The following is a 20,132-nucleotide window of genomic DNA, read 5'->3' on the forward strand; positions in this document are numbered from 1 at the left end:
CGGATCCGACTGCTTCAAGAGTTAACGCTGCGGAAGGGTTCTATGATGAAGGGTCAAAGTTCTGCTGCGTATCAAAATTTTCTATCCAGGTGACTTATGCTTTAGGTAGCTATTGAAGAGGGAAAGCCGATTCTCACAAATTTAGTAGGGAATCGATCAATTCCAGCACTACGGCCGCGATCCGCTTTGGGTGACTCGCCTCCACCTTCAAAGCCTTCCCTGATACATCGACTGTTGAACTAGAAAGGCAGCCTTACCATGTTGGCAGTCAAGATCAAGACTGGCTCGCTAAGGATCCCCCCCAAGGGCGCTCTTGATCACTTACAACCTCAAGTTGTAAGAATAAAGTGCGCCTGATACTGCTTTAACCTTGAGATCGTCGACGGACTAGGCCCGTTCCGCTCCGCTGGGACGGGCTGCCTTCGGCCGATAAGTCTGTCTTCTTATAGGTGCTCACCACTTGTTTGTTCACGGAAGGATCTAGAACCGGCGTCAACTGTTGGGTTTCTTCGTGTCAAGAAGGTGGGCTTCTCGGCCGTACGAGCCTTTAGCTCCATGCTTGTTTTAACTGCTACAGCGACACTCGTCGGTAACCCGCATTTTCCTCGTCCGTGCCGTGCATATGCATTTTCGTTCTCAGTGACTCGCATATGCATGATTCCGTCCTTCTACTTATCGACCAAGCAGACCAAAGTGTCCCATGATCGTCGGCCACCCTCTCTTGAAGCGTCCTGTTGGCCGGTAATGCAAGGTCCCTTCTCAAAGCGCGTCACCCTACCCTGTTTCCCCGATCGAATGTTGGCATTCCTTTCAGTGCTAAGCATCACCTTTCCGGCGCACCTTTGAGAACGAAATCATGGATGTTGCTGATGGGTTTGCCAGGATCAACACCTTAGCCATTCTCTTTCGGCTCCATATTACTTTCAAGACCCCACTTGTACTCACGTGCTGGACCTCTTTACCGCTGACATCGAATTTATGCCGGTCGAAAAAACCCTTGCAGCGTCATTGGGAGAGGTTTGAACCCTGCGCCAAGGCATTTCCCGTAAAATCCCACTTACCGGTATCCTTAGGTCCTAGTGCTATCCCGCATCACGCTGGCTGGGACATGACATTGTACGACTTTGGTGGAGTGGGACCTATCGACGTGGCCCCTGCGTTAAAAATCCCGCAGGGCCAATTCAATCGATGGGTACCGCAATGAGGAATGGAAAACAGTACTTAGCATGTCGTCTCTTCATGTTCTCTTTCATTTTATTCGACCCCATCATCCTGCGTCCGCCTTTTTGAAAAAAGCTTTCAGACTTATCCTGAAGATATTCGTGGAAATTCTCTCCGTGCGATCAACATACGCAGTCTTGACATCACGACAACGTCATCATGAGTGCGGAGAAAGTGCCAGTGGGCTATACAAATGGGACATCGTTCAAGTGGAATACAAGGGGACAGACTATTGCAGCTGCAACCGTTCTCCCAGCACTAGGACTGATATGCGTGGTATTGCGCTTCTGGTCCAGACTTCACAGGCGGACTGGCCTTGGACTTGATGATGCGTTTATTGTTCCAGCACTGGTGAGTCTCCTCTTTGTGAGATAGTAAACACTGGAAAAACTGGGGAATTGCTCACTTTCTGCGAATGAGCTCTGCGTTATTGGCCTAGGCATCACCCTGCTCGTTGGTGAGTCCCTATCTTCAGCCTCAACTCATCTCTTAATGAACACCTTGCAGGTATCGCAAAGAATGTCATAGCCCACACCACCCCTCCAGACCCCGACGCCGCCAACAAGGATGCCCAGTTGTATCAAATCACAGCCCCACAAGAACTGGTGGAAAAGGTTGGCTCCCCCTCAGTCCCTGAATATATCGTCTCTCATCTCATTCATCCGTGATTAGATGAAATTCGTGTTCTTTCTCCTTTCCGTTGCTGCCTATGGCTTTATAAAACTCAGCGTCCTGTTTTTCTACCGTCGCATCTTCGTCAAAGGCGCCTCTGCCAAGTTCGACATTGTCAGTAAGGTCGCTATTTGGATCACCTCAGCTTGGACGATTGCTTTCTTCCTCATACAGCTACTTCAGTGTGGGAAGAATATCGACTCCCAGTGGGGGCCTATAATCGATGCGTCACGGTGTTTGGACAGCTTTCAGTATACCGATGCCTTGTTCATCAGCGATCTCATTACAGATCTTTTGGTGATATGTCTGCCAATACCAATTGTCAACCCTCCGCCCTGTGATGATACAAGACATCAGTTTCGCTAATCGTCTACAGGTTCTACAACTTCATATGACGATGCAGCGAAGAATTGGAATCATCGGCGTCCTGTTACTGGGCACCATGTGCGTTACTACAAACCAACGCACAACCGTCGCCCAAACTGACGAATCGCAGGTCTATCGTAGCGTCAATAGTCCGAATAGTCTACGGGTTTCAAATCCAAGCCGCTGGCCTCGCAAAACCAACCGACGTCGACGGTACCTCCCTCTCCCTTCCTCTTGGTCCCGAAACCCCATCCAGCTAACACTGCTCCCACCCTCAGAAGGAGTGACAACGCTTCTCTACTGGGGAATGCTCGAAGCCGGCATCTCCCTCATCGCCACCAACCTCCCCTCCCTACACTTTCTAGTCACGGAGAAATCCCTACAGCCCTTCGCCGCCAGCATCCGCACTGCGGTCTCGTTCAGCTCATTGCGGTCGCAGGCGTCAAAAGCTGGGACCGGGACTCGGTCACCGTATTCGAAGGTGCAGCAGAATGGATCGAAGGCGCCGGAGGTTCCGGTTTTGCGGAAAGGGTGGGAGAATGGAGGGGGGCTGGGGACCGTGGATACGTTCGCTATGTACGATATGGAACGTGCGGTGGAGGTTAGGGAGCCCGGGTTGGTTCACGTTGCGTGTGAGATGTGGCAGCAGGGGAATGTCATTTGAGCCGAAACCTGGGCGATGGCTGGTGATGTTGTTTTCGCGGCGAGGAACTGGATCTGGGAGCGAATAACAAGTGAACTGGAGGCATGGACTTTTCATAACGATGTCTGCTCTCAAAGAATAGCGGAGATAAGTGGTAGTCTTTCCTATGTTTAGAATCATATCCTTCTTCACCCTATGTAAGAGCGTGCTATGAGTTCTGAAATCCGTCCCACAGCCTTACGCCATCATCGAACGCCTGAGATTCAAAATGTTTTGGCATTCCCCACCAAAAATCGATATATATGTGATATTGCTTTCAAAAGCTCTTTCTAATACGTAAAATAATTATATATAGCTATTTTGTATAGCTTATAATTATATAAATCCTTTAAGACTCGCTTATCTTATCGTTGTTTATCTATATTATATATAATTAAAAAGTTATTTCATATCTCTAATAGTAGTTTTTATCGAAATTTAACCTCTACGCTTTTTAGTTATTATATTTTCTAATTATCTAATTTTTTACTATACTTTAAATCTAATATTAGAGAGATTTAAAGAAATTATTCTATTCTTTTTAAATAGTTTTAATAGATTATATTCTCGATTTTAACGTTATTATTATATCTTATTATTATTATATTATCTTATTACGAGTTTAAATCTATAAATTAAATTTATAATCTATTTTTTTAATTAAAGCTATCGAGTAAATTTAATAAGCGAACTTTAATAAGCGATATTTAAATTCTTTATCTTTAAATAATTATAAGACTAAATTTTAGAATTCTTAAATTATTAAAATATCTAAATTACGCTCTATAATTTAAAAAAAAATCGAAAGATTTTAATAGAAAATAGAAAAGTAATTGTAAAATTAAATAATATACATCTATTTTTTTTATTAAGGCTATCGACTATCGAGTAAATTTAATAAGCGAACTTATTACGAATTTCTTTACTAGACGTTTCAATTAAGCTTAATATCTTAATACTATAATATTATAAAAACTTCTTCTACTATAAATCTTCTTTAATTTATTAATTATTATATAATATATATATTATTTATATATATAATTTCACTTAGAACTATTTCTTAATAAAACTTTTAATAAGCGATATTTGAAATTCTTATCTTTAAATATTTATAAGATTAAATTTTATATTTTTTTAAAATTAAAGAGCTTAAACTACGCTCTATAATTAAAAGAAATAATCTTAAAATTTTAATAGAAAATAAAAAAGTTATTCTATTTATAAATAACTTATATCTACTTTTTAATAAGAGATAACGATAAGATCTCGAAAGAGCTAGCGAGTTAACTTAAACTATCTAGTTAAAAGACGTAATAATCTTAAATTTATAATTAACTATATATATAAATTTAAGATCTTTTAGCTTAGCTCTATTTTATTTTATTATATATATTTATTATATCTTCTTCTATTATTATATCTCGCTATTATTATATCTTAATACGTTATTCTCGATTTATTCTTTAAGTTATTTATTCGCTAACTTTATAAGAGTAACTATTTTAAATAGCTTATAGATATATATATATTACTATATAAATAGAAGCTATAGAAGTATATTTAAAAGATTTCTCTTAAGTTATTAATCGTAATAACTTTAATTAGATAAAAAGAATTCTCTATAAAGATTATTAACGTAATAATATATATTTTTAATAACTCGATTAAATAATAACTTATTAGTATATATAAAAGAATAAGATAGAACTAAGCTTGAAAATCTTGAATTTATATATACAGTCAATTATTAATTCGAGTCCTCTACGCTTTTTGGCTAGATCGGCTAACTCATCGCGGATAAATAAATTAGCGTCCGTAACTATTAAAAATCTCTCCCTCTACTTTTAACCCTTTAATAACTTTACTATTTTCTATTAAAATTTTAAGATTCTTTTCTTAAATTATAGTCTAGAACTTGCGTTTTTCAAAAACGAGAAAATTTCAAAATTTGGTCTTATAATTATTAAAGCGCAAGGAATTCAAATATCGCTCATCAAAGTTCGCTTACCAAAATTTACTCGACAGCCCTAATCAAAAAAAATGGTTATGAATTTAATTTATAGGCCTTTACTCGTTTTTAATTAAATTTAATAAGCGATCTTTAATGAGCGAACTTTGATGAGCGAACTTTGATAGGCGATATTTAGATTCCTTGCTTATTAATAATTATAGGATCAAATTTTAAAATTCTTAAAAATTTGGAAAGCGCAAACAACGCTCCACAATTTTAAAAAAAAATCTCAAAATTTCAATAGAAAACAAAAAAGTTATTTCTATTGTAAGTAACGTACACCTGTTTTTTTAATAAGGGGCCTCGAGAGGGTTAGCGGGCTAACTTAGTCGGTCTAATTAAAGAGCGTAGTAACTTTAAATTTATAATTAGCTATATATATAAATTTAAGACTTCTTAAATTAATTCTATCTTATTCTTTTATATATACTAATTTAATAATAGTTATTTAAAGTTATTTAAATTAATTATACTCTATTAAAATTTTACTCTTATACTTTCTAACTATCGTTTTTTCTAGTTATTTAATTTTATACTATACTTAAAATCTAGTCTCGAAGAGATTTAATAAAATTTATCTATTCTATATATCTAATATATCTAATATTCTTAACTCTATTAAATCTATAACGAGTAAAGATCTATAAATTAAATTTATAATTTTTTTTTAATTAGAGCTATCGAGTAAGTAGGTAAGCGAACTTTAATAAGAAAACTTTAATAAGCGATATTTAAATTTCTTATACTTTAATAATTATAGAACTAAATCTAATAATTCTTTTTTTATCTAAAAGTCTATATTTTATTCTATAATTTAAAAAAAGAAATTCTAAAATTTTAATAGAAAATAAAAAAGTTATTTTAAAATTAAATAATATATATCTAATTAAGACTATTCGACTATCTAGCTATTAGAGACTTAATAATATATATAATAACTCTATATTATAGTATAAAGAGAATACTATCTATATAGAATTATTATAAGTATATAAACTTTATAGTAAGATAGAAAGATCGAAAGGTCTTAATACGCTAAGCCTAATTAGGCCATAATATAAGTAAGATCGTAAGATTATTAAAATCGTAATATTACCCTCTTTTTTAATTCGAAGCTTCGGCGATAACTACTATATAGTAGATATCGATCTTATAAGAAATATATCTAGACGTATATAAAGTAATATCCTTAAGTGTATTAACTTAGTATTTCATTATAGAGTTAAGATCTTCTTATAAGTTAATATCGCTATTATAGATTAGTAGCGCTAATAGAGAAGACTATTCTAAAGATCTTTTAAATAATAAATAAGAGTTAATAACCTCGAGGTGGTAATAATAAAAGTCTACTATTAGATCTAGATATCCTACTATATTCATAAATAATTATTAAAATAGATTTTCCTCGTTCTTAGAGTCTCTATATCTAATTTTATATATTAGATATCCCCTCTTACTAGTTAAGAAATTATTCTTTTATTTATCTAGTTTAAATTAAACTATTTCTTTAATATCATAGATTTTATCTTCTTTATCGATGTCGATAGATAATAGTAAAGACTTAATCTATTCTAATAACAGGTTATTATTATCGAGATATAATAGTTATAAATAAAAGATAAAGTAAATACTATTTATAAAAGTCGAGAGTTCTAATTTATAAGCGAAATTATTTAAAGCTTTAGTAATTTTAAATAATTCGAAATTTTTATAGTCTAGTAATTTACTAAGGCGTATAATTTTAATATTTTTTCTATTAAATATAATTATATCTTTAACTCTAAATTTTAATATTAGAAGTTAATAATAATTAGTTTACTTCTTCTATAAAGTTTATAATTATTTAAACTAACTTCTTAGATAATTTCTTATAATATTTATCTTCTCGATAAATTTATTACTAGCTAACTTAATATCTCTCTTCGCTCTTTAATTAACGAATTAATTCTAAGGGATTAGAGATTCTATTCTTAAGCGGGGAATATATTCTTTAATAAGAAGAAATAATAATACTCTTGATAAGGCGTTCTTATCGAAGTTAGCTTCGAACTCTACTATTAATAATAAATCTATTTAATTATCTTAATTATAATTAATATAAACTTTAAGATATTATTTTAGAATAGCGTTAGCGTTCTTTATCTATTTATTAATTTTCGAGTAAAACGTAGTAGAGAGTTTAAGTTTAATTCTAATTCTTTCGTATAGTCTTCTTTAGAAATATATCGTAAATTAAGTATCTCGGTCGAAGATAATAATAAATAGATATTCTTTCTCTCGCTATATGAATTCGATAAAGATCTAAACTATTATTTTTACTTTTAGAGAGTTTAAGAAAACGAATTTCTTCTTCTTATTAAGTTTATCTATAATTATTATAATATATTAATAGAGATATTTATATTTAAGATAAATAGATAGTAATATAATAAAGTTAATAAAAATATCTTATTAGTATTATTTGAAAATAGAAAGAAGTTTAAGTAGATCTTATTTATTCTTTCTATAGGTCTTAAATCTTTTATAGATATAATAGCTCTTAATATAGTAAGTAATAAAATTTATTATTTTTAATTAATAGTAAAGTTTATTTACTCTATTATAAATTAATAATCTATTAACGTAATCTTCGAGTAAAGAATTATAAATATCTCTAATAATTTTAATTCGTAATTTAGAAATATTTAATATATATAATCTATTATTAATATATAATAATTTGTCGTAAAAGTAATAATTATCTAGTTTTAGCTTAAGATTATTCTTAATTATTTTAAGTAATAGCTTTCTCTATTTAGATATCTTTAATTAAATAATTTTCTAAGCGATATCGTTATAATTATAAATATCTTTTATTTAATATAATAGTTTGAAAATATTAATAGTAGAGATTTCTCTTAATTCTTCTAAGAACTCCTCTTAAGAAGTCTCTATCGAGACTCTTAATAATAATTCTTTATTAGACTTCTTATTATTAATATTATCTTATTCGCTAAATTTATATAATATTATAATTAGAGAGATAATATTTTCTCTTATATCGTTTAGAAGTATAATAGTAAGATATATAGCGTTCTTAATACCTTCGTTAAGATTATTATCTTTAAGAATTATATAATATTAATAATAAATATAATTATTATTTTTATTTTTAGATAGATCTTTTACTCGTCGAATAAGGCTATTAGATTTAATATTTTATTTCTCTAAGCGATAGATAATACGAAAGTTAAATTTAAAGAGAAACTTCGTCTATCTTATTTAATAGGATTTAAATTATTTAAAAAATATAAAGTATTATAAGTTTTTATAATCTAAAATAACTTTAATAAGATTCTCGATAGAGGTATTAGTTAGTTTAGAGTGTTATTTCTTAAAGGCCTATATTATAATTATAAGTTTCTTATTATAAATATTATAATTATACTCTATAGAAGATATCTTTTTAAAGAAAAATATTATAGATTTAAATATTTTATTTTTATTTTCTTATAATAAAATAATAATAACTATAAAATTAAACGTATTCGTTTCTAGCTAAGTCTTTTTATTTAAGTTAAAGTATATAAGTATAGAGATAGTAGTAAAAGCTTTCTTAAGTATTTCGAAAGCGAGTTATTTAAAATACTCTTAAGCTTATAAATAGATAAAGTCTTTCTTCTATTAAGTATAAGTAAAATTTATTAGAAATATAATAATTTTAGAGTACCTTATAATAAACTTTCGATAGAAATTAGCGAATTTTAGAAATATTTATATATCTTTAATATATCTAGATTTTTTTATTAAGTAATAATCTTAATTTTCTTTATATTTATTTCTACTTCTTTCGTAGTAATAATTAATTCTAAATATTTAACTTTAATAATATAAAAATTATATTTATTAATATTAAGATAGAGATTAGCTTATCGAAGTTTCTTTAATATCTTTTCTATATACTAAATATACTTATTTTTAATATTACTATAGATAAGAATATTATCTAAATAGATAATATAGAATATATTTAAATATTCGCGTAAGATATTATTAATAAATATTTGAAAAGTAATAGAGATATTATATAATTTAAAAGGTATTATTATATATTCGAATAGACTATATCGAGTAAGAAATATAATTTTTTTCTTATAACTCTTTTTTTACTTTAATCTCGTTAAAAGTAACTATAATATCGAATTTACTATATATCTTCGCCGTATATAATTTAGCGAGGGTCTTCTTAATTAATAAGAGAGTATTTCGATTAGAGATAGTAAATATATTTAGAGCTTTATAGTTTATATATAGTCTAAGTTCTCTATCGAGTTTCTTTATAATTAGAATAAGTATTATATAGAGAGAAGTACTTAATCTAATATAGCCTTTCTCTAATATCTTATTAATATATTTCTTTACGACTAATATCTAATCTTTAGAGAGTTTATAAACCCTCTTCGATAATGAAATAATTTCTTTTTTAAAATATATTTTATAGTCGATAGAGCGATGAGTGGAAAGTTTATTAGCTTTAATAGAATTTTAAATATCTAGCTATTCGTGATATACTATAGAAACTTATTTTTATAGCTATTTTATAGTTAGAGGTTTCTTTCTTAGTTTATAAAAGAATTTTTTATAATCTTTTATTATAATAGCGACGACGTTAGTAGTAAATTTCGCTTTCTTATTAATAGAGTTAGAAAGTTATTCGAAGTTTTAGAGTTATATAATAATAACTTAATTCTCTAATTTCTTAATTATCTTAGTAAAGATATAGGCGAAAATCTCTACTATATTCTTTTTTTAAATATAATCTTTATTATATAATTTAAATTCTTTTTTAAAAACTTATTATTACTCTAAATAGTAATAAGTTTATTATATTAGTATATATAAAAGAATAAGATAGGGCTAAGCTTGAAAACCTTGAATTTGTATGTGCAGCCAATCATCAATTCGGGTTCGCTACGCTCTTTGGTTAGACCGGCTGAGTCATCGCGGGTAAATAAATTAGCGTCCGCAACCATCAAAAACTCGCCCTCCCACGCCTCCCTCATCAAAAAATAGGTATACATTATTGACACATAGAATTACTTTTTTGTTTTCTATTAAAATTTTGAGATTTTTTTTTTTAATTTTGAAGCGCTGTTTGTGCTTTCCGAATTTTTATGAATTCTGAGATTTAGTCTTATAATTATTAAAGCGCAAGGAATTCAAATATCGCTCACCAAAGTTCGCTCACCAAAGATCGCTCACCTACTTACTCGATAGCCTTAATTAAAAAAATGATTATGAATTTAATTCATAGGCCTTTACTCGTAATAAATAATTAAATATTTAGTAATTTAAATTAAGTGTAATAGTTCTAAATCTAAAGAATATATAAGAATTATACTATTCTATATCTGTAAATCTGAAAAGTTTCTGCTAAATTTCAAATTGCTAATCTTATAAATAGGGCTGAAATTAAGAATTCCGCCGATTTAGCAACTATCTCAAAAATCAGTCAAAATTCCGCCGATTCAATAACTATTTTAATCTTTTTTATTAATTCTGCCAGTTTAGCAGTAATACGCATAAAAAAAAAGTTTTAATAATCGATATTACGATAATAAGATTCTACGATAATAAGTATTAACGCTAACTTAAATTTAGCTATAAAATTAAACGATTTAATAAAATTAGTCGCGTAGATAATACTCTAATATAGCGTATATTAATAATAATATATATTAATGCTATATATATATAGAATAGTACTTAGAGTATATTAGAGTATATTATATAAAATTTTTAAAGTTATTAAATTTTTTTAAAGTTGCTAAATTAATAGAACTAGCGAAAAGAATTAAATATAGATAAAGTCTACTTAATAGACTAAATCGTGCTTATAATATAAACCCGACGGAAATCGTACGAAAATTCACTTTTCAGATTTATAGATATAGTTATAGTATTTCTAAAATAATATTAAATTATCTTAATAAGATAATTAAGTATTAAAGTTCTTTTATATAATCTTTTAAGATAAGTTTTATTAAGGCTATATATATAATATTAGAAATAAAAATTAATTTATTATCGACTAATCGTAATTTATAGAGTTATATTAATATTACTTTAGATAACTTATTTATTTTAATAAAAGATATATTTATAAAGCTTAATATTAAAGTTTCGATATCTAAAAGATAATTAATTTTAATCTATTCTATTAGTATAATAATTTTTCTATAAAAATCTAATTAGCGTTTATTTTATAAAGAGATTTCGATAGTAATAGTATACGCGAACAGAGAGACGGAAGCGAATATTCTTTCTATTTTTAACTCTTTAATTTTTATATATAAGGCTTCTAGGTCTCTAGCGGCGACTTAATTAGAGATATTTAATTTTTTAATTCTTATAATAATTCGACGAAGATATTTTTCTTAACGTCGACGGCTTTTAGAATTATATTAATTTATTCTTTTATTAATAGATCTATATTATTGTATAGAATACTATTATCGCTAAAATAATATTTAATCTTTAAATACTTAAAATATCTATCTTCTTTTTAAATTCTATTTATTAATAATTTAAGATATTTATATTTTTATATATTAAAATTTTCGATAATAATATTATTATTTCTTCTAGTAAAGAAAGTATTACGTTAATTATTCGAGGAGATAAAGTTTTTATTAATTTTATTAGTCTCTTTCTTACTCTTTAAATCTAATATATTATTAATAGCTCAAAGATCTATATCTAGTACTTATAGAAAAATAATTAATTCTTAAAAAGTGTTAAAAGATTATTTTAAAATCTAATATTTTAGATATATAGAGATTAGTCGTTTTAGATTAAATATCTTATAAATATTAGTAAATCTTAAGAAAGCGATAGCTGTAGAGAATCGTACATAGAAGTTCTTAAACGATTCCTTCTTATCTATTACTTCTATATTAAATTTAGAATTAAATATCTTAATATTTAATTTAGTAATCTTATCGTATATTTCGAATATATTATCTAGTTTATTAATTATTTCTTAAACAATTTAATATAAATCTAAGATATCTTCGTTTACTCTTATTTTAATAATATCGTAAGTAGTAAACTTATAATAGTTTTATATATAATCGATTTTCTTAAGTTTAATAGAGAAGATTATAGCGCTTTATTTAAATTTCGTTTTAAGATATTAACGCTAGCTATCTTACTTAATTTAATTATTAATACTATAAAAATCCGAGATATCGAAATATTATTTATTTAATTTTATATTCTCTACGCGATTCGTAATAGAGATATAATATAAATTTCGATAGATATTATTAATAGAAATATTCGACTAACGAGATATAGATATAATCTCTATATCTTTTTTATTAAAGTTTTCTAAATTAGCTAATATATAAGATTATTACTTTTTTAACTATTATTTTTTATACTTTAAGTCTTATTTAAGTTTCTTATTTTCTTTAGTAAATTTCGTAATATTAATATGATATCTATTATATAAACCTCGAAGTTTATTATTAATTTCTCACTTATAGAATAATTAGCTATTACTATTATTTAGCTAGATAATAATTATTAATATCTCTATCTTAGTATAAGCGATATTCTAATTAAATTATTTATTTTATTATTAAAATATCTTAATATTACGACTAATAGTTCGAAAGCTCTCTATTAAAGTCTTTAATTTATTATATTAAATATTAGAAGTATTAATAATACTTTTTATAAAATTCTACGAATTAATAATAGATATAAAGATTATAATAAACTTTTTTTCGATAATATCTATAAGTTATACTTCGATATAATCTAAATTAAGTTTAATAATATATCTTCTAGAGATAGAATACTTTCTTTTACGTCGTGCGGATAATATAGTAATATTTAAGATCTTTTTATTAAAGTTCTTAAGTTCTTCTAGATAATAATATATCTATAACTCACTTATAATGATTTAACTTTATATATTATTTAAATTTAAGATTAATAAGTTTACTAGTATTAAGCTAGTAAGAGTATAAAAAAGATTTAATCTAAAGTCTATTTCTTTTAATATATTAAAGATTTTTTTTTTTTTAGATTCTTATTTAATCTAGCTAGATTAACCTTTATATAAATAAAAGACTTTCTTTTAAATAATCTTTCGAGTAGTAAGCTTCTTTAACTATAACTACTAACTTCTTGAAAATAAACTCTCTTTTTAATTATATATTTAATATAACTAGTAAGTAAATCGCTATCGCTCTAGAAGAAAGATAGATAATATTATATTAAAAACTTAATAATATATATAATAACTCTATATTATAATATAAAGAGAATACTATTTATATAGAATTATTATAAGTATATAAGCTTTATAGTAAGATAGAACGATCGAAAGGCCTTAGTACGCTAAGTCTAATTAGGTTATAATATAAGTAAGATCGTAAGATTATTGAAACCGTAATACTAGCGAACTTTAATAAGCGATATTTAAATTTCTTACGCTTTAATAATTATAAGACTAAATTTTAAAATTCTAAAAAATTCGAAAAGCATAAATAGCGCTTTAGAATTTAAAAAAAATCTAAAATTTTTAATAGAGAATAAAAAAGTAGTTCTATATATTAATAATATATATCTATTTTTTTAATAAGAAAGACGTAAAAGAGCGAGATTTTGATGATTACGAACGCTAATTTATTTATCTATAATAAGTTAATCGATCTAGTTAAAAAGCGTAGAGAACTTAAATTAATAATTAACTACACATATAAATTTAAGATTTTTAAGCTTAGCTCTATCTTATTCTTTTATATATACTAACGAGTAAAGGTCTATAAATTAAATTTATAATTTTTTTTTTTAATTAGAGCTATCGAGTAAATTTAATAAGCGATCTTTAATGAGCGAACTTTGATAAGCGATATTTGAATTTCTTACGCTTTAATAAGTATAAGACTAAATTTAGAAATCCTTTTTTTATCTAAAAGCCTAGATTCCGTTCTACAATTTAAAAAAAAATCTCTAAAATTTAATAGAAAATAAAAAAGTTATTCTATATATTAATAACGTATATCTATTTTTTTAATAAGAGAGACGCGGAAGAGGGAGATTTTGATAGTTACGAATGCTAATTTATTTATCCGCGATAACTTAGTCGATTTAATTAAAAAGCGTAGCGAATTTAAATTTATAATTAACTGTATATATAAATTTAAGATTTTTAAGCTTAGTGTTAGGACTAGCATAGGTGCGATATTAGTATGGGTGAGGTAGATAGGATAATAAGGCTACCGAACTATGTAGGTGGGAAGGAGGCATGATATAGTAGGGGATGCCTCCGCCAAGGCCCGCTAGCCATAGGGCTGAGGGGTATATCAAGGGTACGCTCGTAACACTACCCCCCCCCTTCATAAAATCATATCCCATGATTGGTGAGTGAAAAGGTAGGAAGATGGGTATGCATGCACGCTGGACGCCTGAAAAAATGGTAAGAGCAGCAAAGAAATAATCGTGTCCGGGATTCCCAGTATAGTACCTTTCTCCATGGACGGCATTAGGGACGGTAGTGGCTCTCTTCACTTGTGCTGTAGCGACGTCGTTAGCCCTGGTTTAGGCGCACGTAGGGAGCCTAGCCGGGAGGAAATCGGTGAGGTATGGCGAAAACCATGTCCATTGGCGTAGGGGTAAACAGTGATGATTCCCGAATCCATGTCTGAGCGGATGGGATGTCGGTTAAATAATGCGACGTGATTAGTCGAGGCCTCCCGAACCGAACCGAGCCGCAGGCGCTAAGACCTTAAATCAATATCAAATAATCTGGTGTGAGTTTCTCCATGGGATACCACATAGACGATACCGATGGAGGCTACCGACGGCGACAGTGAGGTCCATGGGTGACGCACAATGGCTTCGGAAGACCTTCAGGCATATAACAACAAGGGGAGCCTGCTTGGTGGGCCTGACATGAGGTTGTTGTTAAGCAACAAGGGCCTGAGGGATCAATTTGCGAATGTGAAAAATGGGGCCATTCTGAAAACATCGGATGGTTTCTGTATATCGATCATAGGAAGCCCTGGCAACTAAGCTCGTATGCTTCGTCGAAATCCATATCGGGTTCGGAGTATTTGCCATGCTTTTGTGCATAAGCCCAGTTCTCATCTGTAAGGTCCTCTGTCTCAGTAAGACTTAAACCCTGTGTATTGAAAGTAGGGCGAGTCATAATCGAGTATTTACCCTTCTTCGCGTCAGCCTCGGCCTTTGCTTTTGCGTATTGCTCCGCGAATCTTTCGGCCTTCTTTTCGATAAATCCCTCAGCAGATTGTTGATATTGAAGCTGCATTTTCATAATACGTTCCTTTGACTGAGGCGCAGTCCAATCCCTTGCCATTAAACGAATTGAGTCACAGAAACGGAGTTCCGATTTCTTCAGTATGTCGTTTATCAGACTGTCATTCCTGAGATCGTTGAGACTATCATTCCTGAAATCATATTCGGCATACTTGATAAGATCACCGTAGAATTTGAGAAATGGTTGACTTCCTTAGCTTGTTTTGTCATAAGCATATTGATAGGTTCCCCTAAGAACGGATAAGGGTACCTCATACACGTTGCTTAAATAATCCAGAAGATCATCGACCGTAGAGTACGAGCGATATCGTCGTCTGATAAACACGTGCTGACTGGCTTCCCCTCCAAGTCTCGCTACAACGTAGGCAATTTTGAAGACATCGGTAAGGAAATAATCACCATTGTGGATAAGCTTGTCTTAAATTCTCATTTTCCAATCATCGAATGGTATTGAATTAGTGCCCGTGAAGATAGGTGGATCTGGCAGCCTTGAGCTGAGTGGTTATCTGATTTACGATGGAATTGGCCGATGTCGATTTACTCTAAGTGCCTCGAAATCTCGTAGAGTGGGTGGTGGTGGGGATAGAGGCGGAGGCGGAGCAGAGATGTCAGGCGAGTTTTGGCCTTGTGTCTCCGGTTCTTAAGTTTGATTCTCCCCTGGCTGACTCGATGTTCCGTGATATCGCTGGTAAAGGTCCTCAGCAGATAGAGATCGCTGCACACGTGGTATATGGAGTCGTGGCGAATTTAGAGGTGAATATCTCGTATATAGATCTTCGTATGTAAGATAGGGCTAGCCACGGTGTGTAGGAGAAGGCTAGCCACGATGTGTAGAAGATCGTGGTCTAGAGGAAGAGGAATTGTTCTTATAATGACGGTGTGAAGGGCGATATCTTGATATTGATATAGGTGGATTTAAGGAATTCATGATGTGTTGAATGTAGGTAAAAACGGAGTGGAGCGGAGAGATCTCTGAAATTCTGGTACTATGAAGGCGTTTGCGAGTCGAGAAATTTGGCAGATCTCTGTATTGAGAGTCGAAATTTGACAGTGACATTTGCGGGGGTCTGTAATACTCGTTCCTTAACCAATCAGGTCGCCGTAAAGACCATGAATACTTCGAGTATAACTCTTTTCAGTGATATTACTCCGCTTAGGGGGTTGATTGAGATTTAAATAAGTTGTGATGCGGAGCGAAGAAGGATTTCTTGTATTCGATGTAGGGGACTCGGTTTTTTGATAGATTAGGCTACCGTTGATGGTGTAGGTTGTTTGATGTAGGTTCTTTCGAATGATGTGTGATGGGGCTTCTGTATGGTAGAAATACCCAGCGTTTTCTTTATCAGGCTCGGTCGCTTGCTCCGAGCAGAAAGTGAAAAAACCTGTCAATTCTCTTCGCCGGGGGGTGTACGAAGGAGCCTTATTATAATGTCAGGACCAGCATAGGTGCGATACCAGTATGGGTGAGGTAGATAGGATAATAAGGCTACCGAACTATGTAGGTGGGAAGGAGGCATGATATGGTAGGGGATGCCTCCGCCAAGGCCCGCTAGCCATAGGGCTGAGGGGTGTGTCAAGGGTACGCTCGTAACACTTAGTTCTATCTTCTTCTTTTATATATATTAATTAATAATTAATTTATATAATTTATTAAAGAATATTACATTTTAAAATATATTAGCTTTAAAATAATATTTAAATATCGTATTTAAATTAAGTTAATCGAAGAATAAATTATCGCTATAAGTATTATACTTATTCTTAAACGTAAACTAAATCTAGTTACGTAGCGAAAGTGCGAAAGAGTTAACTATTAATATATTATAACTACTAGTAAAATAACGATATAAACGACTTAAAAGAGAATTTAAGTTAGATATTACTATTAATTATTAAGAAAATAAATAACTTAATTATAAATTTATAGTATAATATAAAGATATTAATAATATATTAGATATCGATAGATTTCTCTATCTCGAGATTTACTCGACTACTATACGCATTTAAAGAAAACTAAGAATCTCTTATATATATTCCTTTTAAATATAGTCTTTTATAGAATCGTAGACGAGAGCGTTAAACTAGTAGTTACTCTACTAAAATTTTATTATAATTATCGTCTATAGTACGTAGAGAGTATATTTATCTATAGCTATCGTAATAAATTTATAATCTTCTTTCTAATTAAACTAGATTTAAAATTATTTAACTAGCGATATAGCTTAATAAGCGATATAATATAAATATATAAAGCTTTTTTTCTATTATATTTATAGATTATAACGTTATAATAATATCTTTAAAGAAGAATCTTAATTTAAAGAAGTCTTTTATAAAAAAGAGGTATATAAATATCTTACTAAAGAGTCTAAATAAGAAGAGTTCTTCTTTTAATCCGATAGAATCTATAATAAATATCTCTACTACGTCTACTATAAAAGTATTTATTCTAAAGATTATAATAATATCTTATAAGATTATAATATTATTTTTAAGACTAAATAGATTAAAATAATTTATATTAATAATCGATTCTCTTTTTAAGCTAATATAATCGAGTTTATCGCTAAATAATTAATTATCTAACTTTTTAAATAATATATAATTATTAAACTTTCTAATAAGTAAACGTCGTCTTTTAGCTTTAAAGCTATTAAGATTTAATTAAATATATAATATCGAATAATCGAAAAGCCTATACTTTTATCGATTTTTATAATCTTTTATTATTAGATTATACGCGTTTATAAAGTCTCTTATTAATTTATAAATAATATATAATAATAAAAAGAAAAAAAGAGGAAAGAAAGAAATAGCGACGTTAAGAGAAGGTTATTATATATAAAGAGAAGATTATTATAAAGATTTAAAATAGTTAATAATTTAATTTTTAGAAAAAAAATAAGAAATTAATTAGATTAAAAGCGATAATAAAGTAATCTTATCTCTTTATTATTCGAAAAAAGTTTATTATAATAAATTTAATTAATAATAAAGAGATAAAGATTATATTATATAAATTAAATATAAAACTCTTTTAAGAAGGCTAAAAAGATTATATTTTATATTGAAATTTAGAAGTATTAGCTCGATAACGCTTCTCTCTCTTTATATATATTATTAAATATCTAAAATAATAAGATAATAAAGTATATTAAAACCTTTAGATATATATTATAATATTAAATCTTATTTATCGCGACTCTATTGTATAATATCCTCGCTATAATAAATAAATAGTCTTTTAATATCTTAAAGACTAAGTTTAATTAATATCGAAAGATTCTAAATATAATTTTTAAAGAGCTAAAGAATTAAAAGTATAAGAAAGAGCTTTAGATTTATATAATATATCGATATTATCGTAATTCGAATAGTATTCTTAATAAAAAGTCTATTATTAATAAAATAATATTTATAATAATTATTTATAGCGATAGAACTTAGAGATAATAGATTTATAAATCTTATAAAGATTTTAATAAACTTTAATCTTATTATATAACTTTTTAATATTTAGATTATTAAGAATAATAATAATTCTATTATTATTATTAGACGTAATATTTACGCTCGCTAAAAATATTATAGAAAGAATTATAATAGTTAGAAATACTCTTAAATTAATCTATTATATTAATAATCTTAAAAACTTCGCGAATATATTATCTTATTTTATCTTAAAATCTTATAAGCTAGTTTATAATCGTTTAAAAGAATTAAATAAATAAATTTACTATCGAGTAATCGTTTTAAAGTTTTTTAATTAAATAAAACTAAGTAATAAAGTTAAAATAGAAGAATAAGATATATAGAAAAAGAAAGAAAGATAATCGCGCTTTAGCTTTTATTAATACTTCTTTTAAATTAATAATTATTTAATTTTCTATCCTCTTAATAATAATTATTAATAATCTTATAAATATTTAATTCTTATATTTTAAAGCTAAACTCTTTATATATAGCTATAATTATTACTCTTCTTAACGCTCGATTAATTATATATATAATTATAAAATTATAATAACTTTATATATTTTAAAGTAAAAAATTAATAGTCTAATAAAGATAAATTTAAAAAAGTTTATTAAAGATATAAAGTTAAAGGCTATATCGTATAATTAAAGAGCTTTTAAGAATATAAAAAAGAAGCTATTAAATAAGAGCTATAAATTTTAATATATTTAGAAGTAAAAAAACGATAAATATAAGTATAAATAAGAGATATTAAATATTATATCGAGTATTAAACATAATCTAGTTAATAATATAAAAGTATTTAAGCGTATAAGAAGAAGTTAACTCGCGCTATAATAGTTATAATATATATATTCTTCTCTATAATTCTTATAGCTTAATCTATAAAGTCTATTTTATTTTTTATTATAGGATAAAAGAAGAAAGAATTTAAGAATAAATTAAATTTAAATAAAACTCTTTATAATAACAATAATAATAACGCGCTCTTTTTATAGTTATTTTATATATGTTAATACTATAAATCTATTCTTCTTACTATTTAATAATATCTATTTTATCTTAACTTCTATAATATATTTTACTTTTTTAAAAGAGATTACTTATATTATATCTATTCTCTTACGCGTAAATAGCTATATCTAGAAATTTATTATATTTATTATTCTTCGAAGTATAATATAGCTAAATCTTAATATCTCTTAATTTAAATCTTTAAAATTAAAAATGAGATCTTAATTAAATTTAAATTAAGTGAGTATAAAGAGAAAATACTTTAATAGTACTTCGATTTATATAGTAATATATACGTATAAACTTAAAACTATAATAAATCGAGATATTATTATATATAATAATTAATAG

At 28.0% G+C, this 20,132-nt stretch overlaps 2 protein-coding genes across 2 annotated transcripts; one reads left to right on the top strand and one right to left on the bottom strand.

Moving 5' to 3' along the window:
• Positions 1 to 1,380: 1,380 nt before the first annotated feature.
• On the top strand, positions 1,381 to 2,923 carry HO173_002289 (uncharacterized protein; the record flags this gene model as incomplete). Its single annotated transcript, XM_037304223.1, has 7 exons — positions 1,381 to 1,572; positions 1,642 to 1,678; positions 1,729 to 1,835; positions 1,894 to 2,214; positions 2,270 to 2,337; positions 2,390 to 2,472; positions 2,538 to 2,923. 7 exons carry the CDS (start codon positions 1,381 to 1,383, stop codon positions 2,921 to 2,923), a joined length of 1,194 nt encoding a protein of 397 aa, XP_037169018.1.
• Positions 2,924 to 15,000: 12,077 nt separating this feature from the next.
• HO173_002290 (uncharacterized protein) lies at positions 15,001 to 15,327 on the bottom strand (the record flags this gene model as incomplete). The annotated part of the gene is made up of 1 exon (XM_037304224.1): positions 15,001 to 15,327. One exon carries the CDS (start codon positions 15,325 to 15,327, stop codon positions 15,001 to 15,003), a length of 327 nt encoding a protein of 108 aa, XP_037169019.1.
• Positions 15,328 to 20,132: the final 4,805 nt, after the last annotated feature.

The sequence above is a fragment of the Letharia columbiana genome, assembly GCF_014066305.1.
Source record: "Letharia columbiana isolate WasteWater2 chromosome Unknown Sc0000004_s0, whole genome shotgun sequence".
Classification (NCBI taxonomy): domain Eukaryota; kingdom Fungi; phylum Ascomycota; class Lecanoromycetes; order Lecanorales; family Parmeliaceae; genus Letharia; species Letharia columbiana.